Source organism: Phyllobates terribilis, unplaced genomic scaffold (assembly GCF_046119375.1).
Source record: "Phyllobates terribilis strain yellow unplaced genomic scaffold, ASM4611937v1 Scaffold_1__5_contigs__length_1240528914, whole genome shotgun sequence".
Taxonomy (NCBI): Eukaryota; Metazoa; Chordata; class Amphibia; order Anura; family Dendrobatidae; genus Phyllobates; species Phyllobates terribilis.
Window position 1 is genome coordinate 965,616,188 of NW_027362761.1, and position 21,979 is coordinate 965,638,166.

The following is a 21,979-nucleotide window of genomic DNA, read 5'->3' on the forward strand; positions in this document are numbered from 1 at the left end:
GAATGGAGGGATTTTTAATTCTGTAGCTTACTCCTTGTTGAATAGGTTACCAGCCACCTCTGGAATCAGCAATGGACAATTTCCTAGGTATGGAGAGCAGCGCCTGCAAGTTCTGAAACGGCCCTGAAGTACTGAAGCTGCCAGATACCTGGATCCAGCCAACATCAATACTCCCGTATTCCTTTGATTTTGCAGAGGAAAAGGTGCCTCTGCTTGCAGCAAGGGAGGGCATACAGCTCAGGCCAACGGCACTACATTGATGCTGGTTTGAACTGTCAATCATCAGAAAAACATCATCCCCCAGCTTGCAGGAAGACAGAAAGCTGGGGAGCGGCGTGCTCCTGAAGATTGAAGATGAGAATAACCCTTTTAAGGAGTATCATGATAAACCAAAATGTGGCCAAACGCCATAAAAAGCGTTACATCCCTCAGCTGCTCCCCACAAAACTTTGTTTACTTGCTGCTGTTGTGACTTTTTCAACCATTTTCACCACTAAAGCCATCAAATGGTTATAGTGATCACGTGTTGAATTCTTGCCAGCAAACCAAGACCAATTGGGAGCACAGGGAGGCTAATGTAATCCCACTTATATTATTTTCTGACACGTTATGACTGAGCCTGAATAAATCTGACAAACTATTAGATAATAAATGAAAAAGTGAAACTAATAAGAATAATAAATGTTCACTGGTTAGTTCTCCTACCATGGGTTTAAAAAGGTCCTAAAAAATAAGAGGTTTAAATATCAGAATATTTTATTCTATTCTTACAATAAAAGTATAAACCGTATATTCCCGGTGTACTGGAATTTACAAATGTGCAAGCTACGAAAACCTCAATGTATCTGATGTATCTGTACTAAACTACTGGAAAAAGGCAATTAACTCACATCGCTTGTATTGACAAGCCAGGTTATCTCTCCATACGAAGCCAGTTCCCCATTGACGAAGCATCGCAGTTCACTGTTCTTCCATCTATTGTAAATGTGGACAATCGACACCATGTACCACTGAAAGGTAAAAAGTAAAAGACACAATAGAGCAAGCACAAATGCGACTTGGAAATAAAAACAATCCTTCCAAAACATATTAGCAAAAAAAAAAAAAAGTTGGAGAATATAAAAACTACAATCTACACCTGTGTCACCACCTGTATGTAAGGTATGGGAACGTTTAGGGAATGTTAGAAAGATAAAGCTGAAAGGTTTGCGCCCTTCTCAGTACTTGATGGCATATGCTAGGATTTGCCATCACTTTAAAAACGCTTAGGGGTCCCCACGATCCATGGCATGAAGGGTTACATTCAGCTTTTCTTTTGCACAGAGGCGCTGCTCTCAGCCACTAGCTGCGGATACATTTAAGTAGATGGAACCAGTTCCCATCACAGCCACAGTACAGGAAGAGCAGCACCAAGGAGAAGTAGTGCTGAAGGGGAAATGTGGCATCTTCATTACGAGGGTCCCGTAGGTAGGACAATCATACATCGTTATAGATCACTAAGCTATGCCATCATCTATTCCAGTTTCATAAACCCCTGTCCCCAGGAACACTTTGGTTCAAAAAGACAAACTGTCCAGCACAGAGTGTCCTCCGCAGCTCCTAGTGTATGTTATTGTCTGCAGTGCTGACTTCACGAAAACCACACTGCAGCCTAACAGCGAGCTTAGCGGCTATGAGAGGCTTGCGCAGTCTACTCAGGCATAGACTCTGAGCCCAGCGATTGGATGCAGCAGTGTGGATGTGACATCAGCGCTGCAGACAATAACAGACACCAGGAGCAACTGTGGAGATTCAACGCTGGACCCAGGGAGGGTGAATAGAGTACAGTTGTTTTTTCAAACATGAAAATCGTCTTTGTGAGCCAACAACACTTTATAAGATTGGACATACACATTAGATAGCCGTTTACCAAATTCTCACTTTACTGACAGCAATTTCTCCCAGGCCCCTCATACATGTGCATGCCAAGTGTGCGTGTGCTCTCATTAGGAAGAGAGGCGTTTGCTTCTGCCAAGCAAAGCAGACAGTGGCTTCTAGCCCAGGGAACTAAAAGATCCGACATCCTGTATTGTGAAGTCCCGATTCCAATCTATACCATCACACCAGCAATATTTCCCAATGCATAAAACAGCCCTAGCCCAAAGTATTGCTCATTGTCCTAATGTCAGCACCCAAAGAGATAGGAAACCATAAACTAAACAGACAGGTATACGAAAAATCAATAACCAACACACATCCCACCTTCTGAGGCTTGAAATCGTACTTCACGCAGTGCTGGAAACCTTTTCCTTTGGACTTTATGGATGTGATTATTAAGCAACCACCAACAAAATGAGCAGAATAACCAAGTCCTTTGTTTGTTCTAAAACTTAAGAAAAATACATATACAATATACATATTAGAAGTTAATATAAAGAATATCACATTGTAACAGCTCAGTAAACTCTTTGGGCCAATTCTTTACTGTATTTGTGCCTATTTTTGTCTAATTTTTCCTGTTTTAAGGCTACTTTCTTTTGCACAAAATTCTGCTTTAAAAGTTGCATTTATTTTGAAGTCTAGTTTCTTCTTGTTCGTCTGGTTTTTTTCTCTGTCTGCCATTGTGGGTGCTGTTTTTGTAATGTAAATGGTTGCGACCGATTCATCATTTGTGTCTTTTTAAAAAGGTACAATATTTTTGACCAAATGTAATGCAATCCCCTTCTCTTACAGGTATTCTTTGTAGGCTAAAAATTTCTGCACAAATACTAGAGCTGTGTGCAACATTTTCACAGATCATGCGATTTTTTTTTTTTTATTATTTTTTTTAAAGAGGAAAGACAAAAATAAAAAACATTGGCTTTGTGCGAAAGTCATGATCCCGCATACGCCACTCTGGAGAATTTGTAGCTAAAAATGGAAACGAATACCACAAGACAAAAAAGAAAAGCTAATTAAAAAGTAAAATGATTATTCAGATCTTTGTCTTATGTGCTAGAACTCTAATCCCAAATTTTTTTTGTTTGTTTGTTTTTTTACTCCCTTTCCTTTTTTTGTCTGGTGATATTAGTTATCAATTTTAGAGCCAATTTCATCAAAACGGCACACGCAATTCATTCATTTGATGCAAAGTCAAAAATGGCCTCTTTCTGTCTTGATCTTTTTTGGCATCAAAAGCCACAATTTTTTGCTAAAGTGCTGGAACACTCAAAACTACACCAGGGGGAAACTGGAGTGAAGTTGCACCAACTTTGGCAAGCACAGACTTTAAAAAAGGAACAAATTAAATACTGAAATGGGTGCAAACAAATAAAAGGCACAAAACTAAAATGAAAAAGAGGTCCAAAGGCAATGATAAATCTAGCCCATGTATTTTTTTTTAACTGAATTGCAACAGTTTTCTCTTGAAAAAAATTGCAAAATTTCAGTGCATTTAAGTGTTGCAAACTTTTGCAACTTCTTTTTTTTTTAGTTTTTAGCCGCTCTTAGCATATTTTGGTGCTCAATAAGAATGGTACGGCCTACACAACCATATAAATTTACTATAGTTACGCCAGAAATTTCTATTAGGCTGTGTGCCCACTATGCGTTTAAGCATTTTCGCAGCGGCAATTCTGCTGCAGAAACGCTTAAAAAAAACGCTTGGTAGAAGGTCTGCCATGTTCCCCAATGATAATCCGCATGTGCTGTGCACATGCAGCGGAATTTTCCACTGTGGATTATCATTGCGGAAAAATACGCAGCACTACCAATTATTTTGCGGAAGCGCATGGAACGCATGGAACCCGGGTTTATAGAAGAGGAGCCTCTCCTCTGGACCCGGGTACCATAGTACCTGTAAAAAAACGAATAAAATAAAAAAATAAAATACCTTCTGATGGCCCCCGGTATGCTTGTCTTCGCTTGCCGGCAGCTCGCGGTAAACTAAAGGACCTGCGCTGACGTCATTTAGTCATGTGACGGGTCACGCGACCGCTGACGTCGGCAGGTTCATAAATCTACAGCGAGCTGCCGGCAAGCACAGACAATGACTCCGGGGGCCATCAGAAGGTAAGTATATATTTATTTTTTACCATTCTTTCGGTCACACTATATAAATCCATGCTGTTTGCATAGTGTGACCAAGTTGTCAAGCACTTTCCAAGTGATGCTAAAATCGCTTGGAAAGCGCTTGACAACCCGCATGCGGAAATGCATGTGAAGAACGCTTCACATCCGCATGTCCCTGGCAGGAAAAACGCATGTACAATCCCGCATGTACAATCCCGCATGTACAATCTGCATGCGTTTTTTCTGCCAGGGAGATGCAGAAACGCTCAGGAAAAATCCGGAGCATTTCTGCATCGTGGGCACATAGCCTTACACCTTAGTGTACAAATACTAGCATATTAAAAGATGTGTCCTCCTCAGACAGAAGCTCTTACACCTACCAATATAAATAGGGTTTTGCCTTGTCCACGTTGATGTTGTTTATCGGATCCATTCTTAGCCAAGTGTGAAAAGTGAAGCCGTTCTGATATGGCCATTTGGCTATTGGCGGTAAGGCAATGGCCTAAAGTTCAGAGGGAAAGTCAACATGTAATAAACGTAATCTCATCTTATTTTACGGCTTGTGCCACTGCGCAGACCGGCATGTTTCCTTCATCATAAACTACTACAGAGCAAAGGCACACAAATGGACATTTTAGTATTTTTCTATGACAAAGAAACATTACCATCACACGTACTTTATACACCTGAAATTTGTAGGAAGTACTAAAAGGGTTCTACGTAGAATTTTTCGATGGAAAAAGTCCCATTTTTTTTGCATTAAAGTAAACGAATCTCTTATGAAAAAAAAAGATAAAAAAAACAGTGAATAAAATTCTATAAAAAAAATACAAAACTTCTCAAGTGTGTCATTAGCATATCAGACGCTTTCCCTCAGTATTATGGTGCCGCAAGTCTTACTTTCACTTTACCACAGAGTGTAAAATCTGGTGAGATTCTCTTCTCTGGGGGGGTAAACTGTGTGGAGGGGTCAATGGCAAAGAGGAGCCTTGTAGGGTTTGTCCGTTTTGCTTTTTTCTCGCAGCACTGGTCCATAGAACAGAAGGGGAGAATCTACCGTATTCACTTTTTCTCACATAAACTTAACAAAAGTAAATCCGGTATAAATTTACCAACCAGGAGGCAAAGCTTTACCTCATGCTGAATATTGTGCTCAATCAGCCACGTAATCATTTTTATGCTTGCTTATGTAGCGCCATCATGGTCCGTAACGTTAGATGTCCCTGTGTATAATACACCCTGATCATATAGCGGCTTACATCATGTAGGTTTGAGGCTTCTCTCAGGGGGACTTAAAAGGGGCTTTCCCACGAACACAATGGCTGCGTCTGACAGTACAGGAACACGGTCTGTTGATACCGCATCTCCTGGGAAGGGGAGGAAGCAAAAGACAATACAGATATTACAGCAGGGGATCGCAGAGGATTCATTTTGTGAGGTAAAACATTCCACTGTCTGTTTTTAAACAATATTTTACCTCACAAAATGAATCCTCTGTGATCCCGGTGCTGTAATATCTGTATTGTCTTTTGCTTCCTTTCCTGCCCAGGAGCTGAGGTATGATCAGACCATGTTCCTGCATGGTCAGACACAGCCATTGATTAAAATGAACTTTTGTTTTGGGAAAACCCCTTAAAAATTCAGCCTCAAAGGTGATCGGAGTGCATTGTGCGGGCTGCTGCTATTCAATTTGTGATGGCGGCATTTATATGGGCGGTCTCAGGGCACCGATGGGTTGTCAGGCACTGCCATTTAGCTCTCTTGTGATACTCGGCCACAGGCTGGGCTTCACTGGAGAGTGAGATTTGTTCTATCCACTGTGGTAATGCAGTATACACTGTAGTATAAGCAATCAGAAGATCACAGGTTAACTTCTCCAAAAGAAAAGTTATTAAAAAGAAAAAAAAAAAAAACATTTTAAATCAATCTCTTAAAAGTAATGAAAAAAAAATAGAAACAAAACATATTTGATAGACCAGACTAATATGACGCGGCACTATCAAAGTATAGAACAAGTCTGTGTGCACATGTTGCAGATTTGGTGCGTTGACTGCAGACTTATCGATTTGGACCAGGCAACCCCTTTAAGCCTCTTTCTTAAAAGGATAGAACTAGAACCACTAATTGTAACAGGATTTTAAATAAGTTTGCTAATTATATATAGTGAAGAAAGATTTTATACTTTGGTCTCCCTTTACATCAAAGATTTCCAACAGGCGACAGATCATCTAAGCTCCACACTGCACAAATATTAGACTTGAACATTTTCCCCCTAAACACCGACAGGTTGGAATCCACAGAAAAGCTCTGCCGCGCATCCTCAAGTTATTGTTAGCAAGTAGAGATTTAATGCCCTTTTCTACTTCATTTTTACACCGCATACATACTTGCAGTCATATTATGTTTTTCTGCAATGCAGCGGCTAGATCTGCCATTTGGCTGTAATGTGTGAACACATCCCAAGTAATACAGGTAGAAACGTCAAAAATGGTTTAGGAAAATTGACTAATCAAATTACTTTATGTGGACAGAACATTTCATATGATCTCCTCTTACTTACTGCGGCACTCTTTCCAGGAAAGTTGAAAAAGGCATCGGGGCCAGTCTTTTGAGGCATGTGCTTTAACACAGACAACAGCTTAACCGCATGAGGCGGCTAAAAAAAAAAAAAAAAAAAAATTAAACTTAAACTTAAACATGTGAGAGAACTCGTTTTACACCAAAACAAAATATTAGAGAGAGAAACAGATAAAATATGCACAGATAAAATGCAAAGACTTTTCAACTACAAAAAATAAAAAAGAACAAGAAAATTAAAGAAACTATATGCAACCTTTTCCGCAATAAACATATAGCAGATATAGAGCATGGAGGGAAAAAATGCTCAGAAGGCAAATAAACTACATACATTACAAAATATATGGTAGCGGCCAATGTGCCTAGGGGTGGAAGTTGAATATTGCTCTCAAGAGAGCCAGGCGCCAAGCGCACAGAAGCGATAATTATTTTTGCCATATTATCTAGTAAATTATGTGGGTAAGCTGGAAAATGCAGCTACCTGGGAAACAAGGTCACCCAGGAGAAAAGTTCTCTCTTTTTTCTGTTCCCAGTAGCAGGACAGAGGAGGTAGACAACCCCACTTAAAGTCCATATTGAAGATCCTGAGCAGCCCAGACAATTGCACAATGCCTCGGAGAAACTAGATTTAGTCACATGTAGAAGGCCGACATATTTTTCAGACTTTGAATGAAAATAAAACGATTTTCATGAATTGACCAATAGAATTTATAAAGAGAAAGCGAACACCGTGCACAAAGGAGGAAGAGCATCATTTCCCTGACGTCAGTTTGGAGGTGTATAGAAAGAAAAAGAGAACAACAAAATGCCAGGAACAAAGTACAAGACTATTATTAAAAACAATATTTTTATTGAAACAATTTTGCTTAAAATAATCATACAATGTAAATCAAAGCAGAACCGAATTGCAGGTGCAGACAACAATTAATGGGTGGGCTATTCAAAAGTATCCATGAATGTGAGCGTGAATAGATAAAACGAATCAGAGTAAATGCATCACATATAAATTAAATTAATTCATCAATGCCCATAACTAAGTATATAGAGGATTTTCAATGTATAAGATTTCTAAAGATGCAATGATAAAGGAGAGAATCCCTAGTAAGAGAACAGAGTAAATAATTCTAAGTATCAATAGGTAATGGATATATATACCAGGCATTACATAAAATGTACTCCCTAAGGCTATGTGCCCACGATGCAGAAATGCTGCATATTTTTTACGCTTCTCCCTGGCAGGAAAGACGCATGCGGATTGTACATGCGTTTTTCCCACCAAGTAGAAGCGTTTGTCAAGCGTTTTTGCATGCATTTCTGCATGCGGGTTATCAAGCGCTTTCCAAGCGATTTTAGCATCACTTGGAAGAGTGCTTGACAACTTGTTCACACTATATAAATCCATGCAACCGGAATGGATTTATAGTAGTGTGACCAAGTTAGTTATAAAAAAAAAAAAAAAAAAAAAGAAGAATGAAATGGTAAAAAATAAAGTTTATGCTCACCTTCGGGTGTCCTCCCGGTGTTCTCTCTGCCGCGTCCGGTGTGTTGGGCGGCTAGCGGTGGTGTGAAGGACCTTCGGTGACGTCATTGAGCCATGTGATGGGTCACATGACTCAGTGACGTCATGGCAGGTCCTTCACAACAGCGGGAGCATTGCAAGAGAGCGGACGGAGCAGACAAAACACCGGAAGGACATCAGAAGGTGCGTATAAACTGTATTTTTTATTTTCAATTTTTTTTTTTACAGTTTCTATGGTACCCAGGTCTGGATGAGAGTCTCCTCTCCTCCAGGCCTGGGTACCGTCCGCACATTGAACAGTGTGATATCCGCTTGTGCGCATGTAGTGATGCGGATGTCACGCGGTCCAATGCAAGTCAATGGCGATGATTACGCTGCGTGTCCGCAAAATTAATGGACATGCTGCGGATTTTTGAACGCAGCATAAACGCTGTGGAAAAATCCGCAGCATGGGCATTGACAGTGCGGCTTGTCATTGAGGACCATGGGGGGCGGATTACCATGCATTTTTGAAGCGTTTACGCTGCGGAAATTCAGCAGCATATACGCTTGTAAAACGCTACGTGGGCACACAGCCTAAAGGTCAATAGTACATGGAAATCAACAGTTCACCCACCAACAGACCCGACACGTGTTTCACAACAGCTTCATCAGGGGATGAATGACAGCATTCAGCCCAGTAAGTGATAGAGGTCTGTGGCCCTACACTGTGCTGCTCTGATATTGCACAGCAAAAACCTGGTGACACATTTCCTTTAACGAATGAGGCGAAACTTCCTCCAGCAGGCTTTTTATTATGTCCAGTATAAAAATGACAATCCTAATAAATTGCCCCCAAAGTACCATTTCTTTATACAGTGAAGGTTCTGTTCTCATGGATATAAGCTTCTGTTGCACCCACCAAATGTAAGCTTAAGCCCCTATCACCTGGCTGATATGTCATGGTATGGCTATAAAATGGCATATAGTGGACATACAAGTGGAGGAACTCTCCCAATATATATCTCTGAAACCTATTCAGATAAATTAGAAAACCTCATTAACCCTCAACTGGTGAGACCCCAGGGAATTTTTGTTCGGCTGCCTTTCATTGAAAAATGCTGGTATGAGGATACGTGTCTCACTAGCTTCCATCCATTTGTGGGTGTCAAAAATTTGTTATACTCGTGTAATCAATCGCCAATAAGAAAACGATTAAAACAAACGTGATCTTTGCATTTTCTGTAAAAATAAGAGATTTCTAAACACTGGGGTATAGGAAACCCCACATCACCAGTTGCGTGACAAAAACCCCACCTCACCAGTTAAGGGTTAAAAAGGTAAAAGAAACAATTATTCCAACAATGACCAGCTAAAACTTGCTGGTAAGAAATTTCTCTTACCCAATGTCCCTTTTCTCCCTGAAGTTTACTGAAAAATAGCTTTAGTTCACGGACCGTGATGCTGTAGCTTGCTAGCACACCCAACATGTCCACCAGCAGATCTGCAACAAAAGGAACAAGGCAAAATAGGTTCACAAGGGAGACAACAACAAGAGCACAAAACCCTTTTTTTTGGAGGGGTGGGAGAGGGTTTTTGGGGTTATAAAAAAAATGTACAGTAAATAACAATAAAAAACTGAATAAATTACATCAAAATTGTAGATAAGTATGGAGCAGTACAAATAACCATACAATAAGGAGGATACATTTTTTTCTTCACACTACTTTAGAAATACAGAATTTAAAGAATTTAGTATACAACTATCAAATTGTAATAAATAGTGATTCTAGCAGAGACTCCCCACTGAGCAAAGAACAGTCCTGGTAATGTGAATAGGGCTATACTGCCCAGTCTGGTTGGTAGTGCTGCTATACAGAAGTCTGCAAAAAAGATAAATAAAAAGCAAGTTCACCTAATAGACTTCACCGATAGGATCACATACAGTACAGTGGGTTGAAAATTATGTGTAAAGGAGTCTTATAGTTTTGTTCACACACACAAGACAAGTGAGGCCCATCTTTCAAGGATTATTTTACTCAAACTATGTGGCCTTTTGTGATAATTTGAAGCAGTTTAGAGATAATTGTGATGTGCAAACAGATTTATTTTACTATGGGAATATTCCAATGGCTTTTCTATGCAGCTATAATTAAAGGGTACCTGTCAGCCGACTCATGCTGCCCGAACTATGGCAGCATAGATTAGAGACCGGCTTTGTTATTGGAGCCGTGAACATTTTACTTTGAAATGCTGCAATGTTTCACAGAAAACATACTTTAAAACAGCATCTGGGGATGGATGAACTAGGACGATCGCTCCAAGAGACAGATTCCCAGCGGCTTCTTCCCACTCAGATCTCCTAGACCGACAGGTCTCCCTCTGTACACACACATATAGGGAGAGATCGGCCAGTCTGGAGGAACGAGGGTGGGGAAAGAGCGCATCATGAATGTCATTTTTGATGCAAATGAAGTGGCCTTTTGCCATAAGATCGTGCACCGACAAGTAACCAAGATATCTAGCATGATATCCTGATACATCTTGGTCCAATCTGCACCAATAAGCAATATGAAATTTGCGTGTGTCATTTGGCTTAGTATTTTATTAGAGCCAGGTTTATATCAGGATAGACTTCTAGAGAGCTAGGAGATCAGTTCCATTAATCTAGCTGTTTCTTTAATATGAGTATATAGGGTAGACAGGACTTACTAAGGGATCACCCTATATCTATAGTGGGGAAAATAAGTATTTTATACACTGCCGATTAGGCAAGTTTTCCCACCTACAAAGAATGGAGAGGTCTGTACTTTTTATCATAGGTACACTTCACCTGTGCGAGACAGAATCTAAAAAAGAATCCAGAAAATCATATTGTATGATTTTTACATACCGTATATACTCGTGTATAAGCCGACTTTTTCAGCAAATTTTTTTTGTGCTGAAAAAGCCCCCTTGGGCTTATACTTGAGAATATAATTACATTCCAGCTGTGGAAGGTGGTGGAGGGGAATTGTGTCCGCGGAGTAGCGGTTCACATGTAGGAGCAGGCTGATGCATCTACCACGCTGCCCGCTGCTAAAGAAAATGAATATTCACTCTTCTTCACGCCCAAGGGAGTGGAGAGGAGTGAATGTTCATTTTCTTTAATAGAGCACACTGTCAGTCGCAACCGCTGGCTTCCTGCAGCGGCTCAGCGATCCTGTGTGCCCGCTATTTGAGAGTATGAATATTCACTCCTCCCCACTTCAATGGGCGTGGAGAGGAGTGAATATTCATTCTCATTAGTAGCGGGAACACAAGATCGCAGAGCAGCAGCAGGAGCTGCGGCCGCTGCTGACAGTGTCCGCTATTAATGAAAATGAATATGACGGGAATATGGGCGTGGAGAGGAGTGAATATCCCCGCAGCTCACGTCAGCATCTGAGGGCGCATGGCAGTGACGTCATGTGCTGCTCAGATGCTGAGAGCAGCTGCTGGCAGAACAGGACGCAGCACTAGCGCAGAGGGAAGGTAGGCAAGTAGAAATGTTTATTTTTTTCATATGTGCAGTGATGAGGAGGCCATGCATACCAGGATGGGGGGAGGGGGGGTGAGGAGGCCATGCATACCAGGATGGGGGTAGGGGGGGGTGAGGAGGCCATGCATACCAGGATGGGGTGGGGGGGGGGGATGAGGAGGCCATGCATACCAGGATGGGGTGGGGGGGGGGGGATGAGGAGGCCATGCATACCAGGATGGGGTGGGGGGGGGGGGATGAGGAGGCCATGCATACCAGGATGGGGGGGGGGGGGATGAGGAGGCCATGCATACCAGGGTGGGGGGGGGGGATGAGGAGGCCACGCATACCAGGATGGGGGGGGGGGGGATGAGGAGGCCATGCATACCAGGATGGGGGGGGGGGGGGGTGAGGAGGCCATGCATACCAGGATGGGGGGGGGGGGGGTGAGGGGAGGAGGCCATGCATACCAGGATGGGGGGGGGGGGGGGGGAGGCCATGCATACCAGGATGGGAGGGGGGAATGAGGAGGCCATGCATACCAGGATGGGGGTGGGGATGAGGAGGCCATGCATACCAGGATGGGGGGGGGGGGGGATGAGGGGATAAGGAGGCCATGCATACCAGGATGGGGGGGGGAATGAGGAGGCCATGCATACCAGGATGGGGGGGGGTGGGGGGGGGGGGGGGAGAGGAGGCCATGCATACCAGGATGGGGGGGGGGGGGTGAGGGGAGGAGGCCATGCATACCAGGATGGGGGGGGGGGGGGGGAGGCCATGCATACCAGGATGGGGGGGGGGAATGAGGAGGCCATGCATACCAGGATGGGGGTGGGGATGAGGAGGCCATGCATACCAGGATGGGGGGGGGGGGGGTGAGGGGATAAGGAGGCCATGCATACCAGGATGGGGGGGGGGAATGAGGAGGCCATGCATACCAGGATGGGGGTGGGGATGAGGAGGCCATGCATACCAGGATGGGGGGGGGGGGATGAGGGGATAAGGAGGCCATGCATACCAGGATGGGGGGGGGGGATGAGGGGATGAGGAGGCCATGCATACCAGGATGGGGGGGGGGGAATGAGGGGATGAGGAGGCCATGCATACCAGGATGGGGGGGGGGATGAGGGGATGAGGAGGACATGCATACCAGGATGGGGGGGGGGATGAGGGGATGAGGAGGCCATGCATACCAGGATGGGGGGGGGGGGGAATGAGGGGATGAGGAGGCCATGCATACCAGGATGGGGGGGGGGGATGAGGAGGCCATGCATACCAGGATGGAGGGGGGGGGGGGGGAGGAGGCCATGCATACCAGGATGGGGGGGGAATGAGGGGGCCATGCATACCAGGATGGGGGGGGGGAATGAGGGGGCCATGCATACCAGGATGGGGGGGGGAATGAGGGGGCCATGCATACCAGGATGGGGGGGGGGGGATGAGGGGGCCATGCATACCAGGATGGGGGGGGGGGATGAGGGGGCCATGCATACCAGGATGGGGAGGAATGAGGAGGCCATGCATACCAGGATGGGGGGGGGGAATGAGGAGGCCATGCATACCAGGATGGGGGGGGGGGGGGAATGAGGAGGCCATGCATACCAGGATGGGGGGGGGGGGGGAATGAGGAGGCCATGCATACCAGGATGGGGGGGGGGGAATGAGGAGGCCATGCATACCAGGATAGGGGGGGGAATGAGGAGGCCATGCATACCAGGATGGGGGGGGGGGTGAGGAGGCCATGCATACCAGGATGGGGGGGGGGGGGTGAGGAGGCCATGCATACCAGGATGGGGGGGGGGGGTGAGGAGGCCATGCATACCAGGATGGGGGGGGGGGGGTGAGGAGGCCATGCATACCAGGATGGGGGGGGGGGGGGATGAGGAGGCCATGCATACCAGGATGGGGAAATTTACCAGTAGCTGCTGCATTTCCCCCTCTAGGCTTATACTAGAGTCTAAATTATCCCAGTTTTTTGTGGTAAAATTAAGTGCCTCGGCTGATACTCGAGTGTTTACGGTAATTGAATTGCATTTTACTGCATGAAATAAGTATTTGTTCACCCACCAATCAACAAGAATTCTGGCTCTCACGGATGTGTTAGTTTTTCTTTAAGAAGCCCTCCTACTCTGCACCTGTTTGAACTTGTTAATTGTATAAAAGACACCTGTCCACACAATCAATAACACTCCAACCCCTCCACTATGGCAAAGATCAAAGATGTCTAAGGACAACAGGGACAAAATTGTAGACCTGCACAAGGCTGGGATGGGCCAGAGGAAAATAGGCAAGCAGCTTGTTGAGAAGACACAATTATTAGCAAATTGAAGAAACACAAGATGACTGTCAATCTTCCTGGATCTGGGGCTCCATGCAAGAGCTCGCCTCGTGGGGTAAGGATGATTTTGAGAAAGGTCAAATCAACCTAGAACTACACAGGAGGACCTGGTACCACTGTCTCAAACATTACCATTAGTAACACACTACGCAGTCATGGATTAAAATCTTGCAGGGCACGCAAGGTCCGCCTGCTCACGCTAGCACACGTCCAGGCCCGTTTGAAGTCCGCCAATGACCATCTGGATGATCCAGAAGAGGCATAGGAGAAGGTCATGTGGTCAGATGAGATACCAAAAAGTATCAACTCCACTCGCCGTTTTGGAAGAAGAAGGATAAGTACAACCTCAAGAACACCGTTCCAGCAGTGAAGCATGGTGGGGGAAACATCAAACTTTGGGGGTGCTTTTCTGCAAAGGGGACAGGATGACTGCACCGTATCGAAGGGAGGATGGATGGGGTCATGTATCGTGAGATTTTGGCCAACAACCACCTTCCCTCAGTAAGAGCATTTTAGATGGGTCGTGGCTGGGTCTTCCAGAATGACAATGACCCGAAACACACAGCCAGGGCAACTAAGGAATGGCTCTGTAAGAAGCATTTTAAAAAGGTCCTGGAGTGGCCTAGTCAGTCTCCAGACCTGAACCCAATTGAAAATCTTTTGAGAGAGGTGAAACTCAATGTTGCGACAGCCCCGAAACATCTGGAGAAGATTTGTATGGAGGAGTGGGCCAAAATCCCTGTTGCAGCGTGTGCTAACTTGGTCAAGGACTACAGGAAACGTCTGACCTCTGTAATTGAAAACAAAGGTTTCTGTACCAAACATTAAGTTCTGTTTTTCTATTGTATCAAATACTTATTTCATGCAATAAAATGCTAATTATGTAAAAAAAATGCTAATTATGTAAAAACATGCTAATTATGTAAAAACCATAATGTGATTGTCCTCTCCATTCTTTGTAGGTGGGAAACCTTGCAAAATTGGCAGTGCATCAAATACTCATTTTCCCCACTGTACGTATGCAGTACATCAGATGTTTTGTTCATACATTGCTGTATTACATAAATATTTTCAAATAGGGGCATTATTTCTACGGGAAAATATCTCAGTATTACATGGTTATGTAGTACCTATGGCACCCTGTTTGCCATAAATTATTACCTGCAATCATGCCATCGACCTTGTCAATTCTGTTCAAAACCTGTTCAACCAAGCCGACTTCAGTACAGATCAGAAGATTGCGAATGCTTTTCTTCAAGATGGCAGTAAAGATGCTCCAGATTTCTGCTTGGCAGGTGACATCACATTTGTCCATCAGCTCAACCATGCAAATAATGCTGTCTCCTTCTTGAATGATGAAATTCATCTCCAGGTCAAACTGCCCTCCAACAAGCTGCGAATACAATGGGGAGTTATGTTTGTACCAAACAAAATGAACAAATTATACCATTTTGTGATGCGAATGAGGTGGCCTTTTGCCAGAAGATGGAGTAATGACAATTACTAAGATTTCTAACATGCTGCTCTAAACTTTTAAAACATTTTAGTGTTTAAAAAAAAATACACCAATAATCGTAAATATAGAATCTTTATATGCTGTTTTGGTTTAGCCCTGAAAAGACAGTCAGCCAAAATAATAGTTTTTAATTTACACATTTCGCCAAAAGAAAAAAAAAAAAAAATTTAACTACATACAGTAATTTAGCAAGTACCTAAGCACATGTACATTTATTTAAAAAAAAAAAAAAAAAAAAAACTATACCACAATCTAGTATAAACAGAGGCTTGATACACAAGCAAAAAGCAGGAAACTAATGAGTAATAATGCACAATATGCATAACACCTTGTAGAGTGTCATGTGGGAACAGACCTTCTAGTTGCATCATATGTATTATTCCCCGACGTGTTACACAACCTCAGGATAGAAACAGACAATTATCACAGATAAGAGCTCCCTGCAAGACATCATTTTGTCTCCATAGGAAAACCTTTTAGAAGGACAATGTGGACAGTGTCTGCTGAACCACAAAAGAGGAACGAAAAATATATATACAGTACAGACCAAAAGTTTGGACACACCTTGTCATTTAAAGATTTTTCTGTATTTTCATGACTTTGAAAATTGTACATTCACACTGAAGGCATCAAAACTATGAATTAACACATGTGGAATTATATCCTTAACAAAAAAGTGTGAAACAACTGAATATATGTCTTATATTCTAGGTTCTTCAAAGTAGCCACCTTTTGCTTTGATGACTGCTTTTCACACTCTTGGCATTCTCTTGATGAGCTTCAAGAAGTAGTCACCGGAAATGGTCTTCCAACAATCTTGAAGGAGTTCCCAGAGATGCTTAGCACTTGTTGGCCCTTTTGCCTTCACTCTGCGGTCCAGCTCACCCCAAACCATCTTGATTGGGTTCAGGTCTGGTGACTGTGGAGGCCAGGTCATCTGGCGTAGCACCCCATCACTCTCCTTCTTGGTCATATAGGCCTTACACAGCTTGGAGGTGTGTTTGGGGTCATTGTCCTGTTGAAACAAATGATGGTCCAACTAAGCGCAAACCAGATGGAATAGCATGCTGCTGCAAGATGCTGTGGTAGCCTTGCTGGTTCAGTATGCCTTCAATTTTGAATAAAGCCCCAACAGGGTCACCAGCAAAGCACCATCATACCTCCTCCTCCATGCATCACGGTGGGAACCAGGCATGTAGAGTCCATCCGTTCATCTTTTTTGCGTCGCACAAAGACAAGGAGGTTGGAACCAAAGATCTCAAATTTGGACTCATGAGACCAAAGCACAGATTTCCACTGGTCTAATCTCCATTCTTTGTGTTCTTTAGCCCAAACAAGTCTCTTCTGCTTGTTGACTGTCCTTACCAGTGCTTTCCTAGCAGCTATTTTACCATGAAGGCCTGCTGCACAAAGTCTCCTCTTAACAGTTGTTGAAGAGATGTGTCTGCTGCTAGAACTCTGTGTGGCATTGACCTGGTCTCTAATCTGAGCTGCTGTTAACCTGCTATTTCTGAGGCTGGTGACTCGGATAAACTTATCCTCAGAAGCAGAGGTGACTCTTGGTCTTCCTTTCCTGGGGCGGTCCTCATGTGAGCCAGTTTCTTTGTAGCGCTTGATGGTTTTTGCAACTGCACTTGGGGACACATTCAAAGTTTGCCCAATTTTTCGGACTGACTGACCGTCATTTCTTAAAGTAATGATGGCCAGTCATTTTTCTTTACTTAGCTGCTTTTTTCTTGCCATAATACAAATTCTAACAGTCTATTCAGTAGGACTATCAGCTGTGTATCCACCTGACTTCTGCACAACCCAACTGATGGTCCCAACCCCATTTAGAAGGGAAGAAATCCCACTTATTAAACCTGACAGGGCACACCTGTGAAGTGAAAACCATTTCCAGTGACTACCTCTTGAAGCTCATCAAGAGAATGCCAAGAGTGTGCAAAGCAGTCATAAAAGCAAAAGGTGGCTACTTTGAAGAACCTAGAATATAAGGCATATTTTCAGTTGTTTCACACTTTTTTGTTAAGTATATAATTCCACATGTGTTAATTCACAGTTTTGATGCCTTCAGTGTGAATGTACAATTTTCAAAGTCATGAAAATACAGAAAAATCTTTAAATGAGAAGGTGTGTCCAAACTTTTCATCTGTAATGTATGTGGTCAGTAAACTATTTAAAAAGTACGGTAAGTAGAATTCGGCTATTTTGTACTTCAAGCAAAAATGCAAATTTATATCAGCGGCGGTTAACAGATCGTCCCCAAGAGCACCACGTGTCTATAGAATCAGGATTTCAGAAATATTATTTTAAAGAAGAAATAAAGTTTTTTGTTGTTTTTTTTTCACTTAAATGCGACTTGTCCTGTTTATTTACCAAAGATTACATTGAGTGGCCAACATCCTAACCCACAAATAAAGACACTCTCTAATATAACCAATTTGCTTTAGAACAGTAGTGCAAACCTACAAGGCCACAAAAAAAATGGCATAAAAATAATACAATATGGACCCAATTTGTATATTGAGAATAGAAGTGTTAAAGCCTATGCAGTGTGCTTCTTCAGTGCGACAGCAACAACTCCAAATTTGTGCAACTTTTCTGCCACAGCTTCAATATCAACTACATGCAATTTTAATTTTTAGCCATAGCATAGTCACAATGAAGATTTCATTTCAATGTACTCGTATTAAAAAAAAAAAAAGACTAATTCCAGCATAATACCAAACTGTTAAAATTACTGCTATAATCTATCAGACATCCGAACAAGTTGTTACAATAATCTAAAACTCCCCGTACCAAGAACATACAAAACATGTCATGATACACAAGATATCGTCACCTCACATACTACTCATTTCAGGTAGTTTAACCCATTTACTGCTAAAACAGGTGGCTATTTCATGGCCAACAACATGCCATATCAATGTCTTCCTCCCTTTATAAACCGGTCTTATTTGAAAAAAAAAAAAAAAAGAGGAACTACAAGTCCCAGAAACCACCTAGTGTTGCAAACTTCCTTGCTCTGGGTTTGTCTAACGCCTCATTCCTACAGCTATTTTTTGTCTCATACATGGGGGGCGGTGGGAGCAGATTTCTATCAGTATGTGAATCAGATTTTTATCAGGGCTTAGCCAGTGTGTCTGTTTTTACCATTAGGCTGTGTGCACACATTGCGGATGTGGTGCAGATTTGCTATCAAAATCTGAAGCAAAATCTGATGCCAGCAAAATGATTGAGAAACCTGAAGTGTCATGTACACGTTGAGTATTTTTGATTTGCAAATAAAGTGCAGAAAATAATGTGCAGCATGTCAATTCTGTTTTGTTTTGCCGCAATTTTTGGAGTGCATTCAATGCATGAAAAACACAGGCAAAAAAAAAAAAACGCGGCAAAACTTTTTGAGGCTGCGTTTTCCAGCCAAGAGATGCTGAAAGATTGCAGAAATTTCTGCACACAAAATACTGAACGTGTGCACATACCTTAGGGTAAGTGCACACATTGAATTAATGAATGCTTTTTGGACCTAAAAGTTATTTGGTGGGTCATTGCTTTAAACCTTGGATTACTGTCAGAACTGGGGTGAGTATATTGGTTCAATTTAAATGATTTAAGAATATGTCTGTTGTATTTCAAATAAAGTGTTTTAGAGTGTGTGTATTTATTTAATGCTTTACTTTAATTAGGTTTGGTCATGAAAAGGTCTGATTGACAGCTTGTCATCACTAAACAAAAGAACTAGGTCTCAGCTAATCCCATTCACCCAATCTTCATTTGCATTCCCATCCATGTAATTTCTGGGGCAGCTTTGTCCCAAACACTGGTGTTCTAATGCCGCACTTTTGTTGTCGGTACATGTGAATCCGCCACTTATTATGACACTTCAATCGGTCAAAATTTGCAGCAGAGACTAGCGTGTCTGCTACAGAAATTAACATGCTGCGGGTGAGTTTGGGTATATGGCCACGATCAGGACCAGCTGTAGGTTTGACGCTGCGTGTTTATACAGCGTCAAACCCGCAGCGTCCAGGTGTTACAGCCAGGGCTGTGGAGTCTGAGTCGGTGCCCATTTTGGTGGAGTCGGAATAAAATGGACCAACTCCGAAAATATATAATAAATTGGGTACAGTAGTTCAATGCAGTTTGTGAGGAATATTTTTTCATAAGAATTTGGGAAAGTTATGAAATGTCCTATAAATGTCTGTCCTATTCCTGATCTAAGGGTCTAGACATTTAGCTGAGAAAAATGTGTCCTACCATAAATTTATCACAAACATGGGCCATGTATGAGTGAGTCGGAGTCGATTTCATGGAAACTGAGGAGTCGGCGCGTCTTTCAGGACAGCAGCATGTCAAATTCTCTTGCAGAGTCGCTAGTTTCCCCAACAGAAATTTGACCACTAGAAAGTATTGAATACGGTAAATTCGCAAGGTTCAGTGAACACATGTGGATTTACCTGCATTCAATAGAATGCAACGTTTTGGACACATCAAAAATATGCGTCCAAAGCGCTGCTAAATCCGGAACGTGGGCACAGAGCCAAAAATTAAAAAATAAAAAATGGTGTGGGCTCCCGCGTCATTTTCATAACCAGCAGAGGAAAAGCCGACTGCTGGGGGCTGATATTAGTAGCAAGGGAAGGTGCTATTAGCCAAAAATGTTCCCTGGCTATTAATATCAGCCCAGAGCTGTTTGCTTAGCCTTTACTGGCTAGATTACAGGGGTACCCCAGAAAAAAAATTTGACGGTGGGTCCCCCTATAAAATATAACCAGAAAAGGCTTAACAGCCAGCGAAGGGTCAATGGATCCTGGTCCCCTCTCCAGTCAATATCACCCCTCAGCAGTCCCAGAAATGGCGTATCCATAAGATGCACCAAATCTGGCACTTAGCCTCCGCTCTTCCCACTGCCCTGTAGCGGTGGCAAGAGGGGTAATGGGGTTGGGGTTCACGTCAGCCTTGTATTGGTGGCTGCCTTGAAGCCCAGGTTAGTAATGGGGGAGTCTAAGATGCCCCCATTACTAACTGTGTATTAAGTTGTCGCCACTTTTTCAATAAATGCACGGCCAGAATAAAGTATTTTAATAAAATAAAATGACACATGGTTTTAATAACTTTTTTTTATTATACTCGCAGTCCCAGAAGCCTTCGTCTCCTAAAAAAAAAAATTTTAAAAAATCCATATCTCTCACCTGTCCGCCGTAACGACATAGTCCATTGGCGATCCGGGTCACTTCTACAGCAGTGACATCAGCAATCACTAATGTCACTGCTGTAGAACGCAGCAACATACACCGACAGGAGTGTAAAATCACTCCTATCAGTGTACATGCTGCTGCAGGAGGTCACTGGGGTTGATCAGCCCCAATGAACTTACCACCGTGGGAGCATCCTCGAGAATGTTACCACGGGGAGGTCACGTGAGCATCAGCTGATCGCTGATGTCACCGCAGGTCCTGGCAGCTCAGTACACTGCGGGGAGCTCCTGCAGTGTACCGCTGGCTGTCGGGAGCATAGGATCGCGTGAGGTTACTGGGGTTCATCAGAAGATCAGCTGATCAGCCCCGTTGATCTCAGCATTAGTACTGGTGGGAACATTCTTGAGAATGCCCCCATGCAGCACTGGTACCATAAAGTGAGTTCACGTGATCTCTCAGCTGATCTTCAGGTCCTGGCAGGGCAGCGATGTACACTGCTGGGAGCAAGCGCGTTCCCGGCAGTGTACCGCCGGGAGGATGACATCGCCGGGGGACATTGCAAGGACATGTGGGGGCGCGGGACAGGTGAGAATAGTGGGTTTTTTTGTTTGTTTTTTTAAAACGCACGCACCCCGACAATGCTGAGGACACTACTATTCCCCCTCAGGCTGTGTTATCAGAGAGAGCGGCAGTCGGATGAGGGGAGTAGTAGTCCTCCTCTGCCAACCTGGGTACCACTCGCAGCGTTTCCCCACCCATTGACTTTAATTGAAAAGCAGGAAAATCCACAGGTATAAATATTATAACTGCAGATTTGCTGTGGTTCAATTAAAGTCAGTCAGTGGGCAGGAAACACTGCGGAAAAGCTGCGTAGAAATTATATGCTGCATTTTTCCGCAATGGAAATCCTGAGCGGAAGTTTCCGCATCATGTGCACAGCACATCAGAATTGCCATTGCAATAGCTGGCTGATCGATTACCAGGCGTTTTTGATGCGTTTCCGCACCGAAAACACATCAAAAACGCTATGTGTGAACTTAACCTTAGGGTTTCATCAGGTTTTCTAATATATATGTATAGACACACTGACATGGGTTTTCTTGAGCTTCACCTAGTAACAATCATTGAAAAATGGACAGCTCTAAGACTATCAGTGTGTTGTCCAAGTATTTTTACACATCAATGGACTTTAATGTGTGATTTTCATCCCGCCATCCTGTTCTCTTCTTTTGGCTACATCTCTGTCCTCTTCACTGTAGTCCAGCACTTACAACCAAGTGGCAACATAAGGTCACAGCACATATCTTGAAGTCAAGACCTTACA

The 21,979-nt window shown here is 43.2% G+C and overlaps 1 protein-coding gene across 3 annotated transcripts in view; it reads right to left on the reverse strand.

Annotated features, from left to right (window-relative positions):
* LRBA (LPS responsive beige-like anchor protein) overlaps positions 1–21,979 on the reverse strand; it is a 646,348-nt gene that overhangs the window by 594,636 nt on the left and 29,733 nt on the right. For all 3 annotated transcript variants that reach the window (XM_073642521.1, XM_073642520.1, XM_073642519.1), the window contains exons 2-7: positions 15,103–15,334; positions 9,508–9,608; positions 6,590–6,685; positions 4,410–4,531; positions 2,242–2,368; positions 891–1,010 (exon numbers count right to left, since the gene is read on the reverse strand). In XM_073642521.1, the coding sequence (XP_073498622.1) occupies positions 891–1,010; positions 2,242–2,368; positions 4,410–4,531; positions 6,590–6,685; positions 9,508–9,608; positions 15,103–15,334 (798 nt within the window). The remainder of the gene's footprint in view (positions 1–890; positions 1,011–2,241; positions 2,369–4,409; positions 4,532–6,589; positions 6,686–9,507; positions 9,609–15,102; positions 15,335–21,979) is intronic.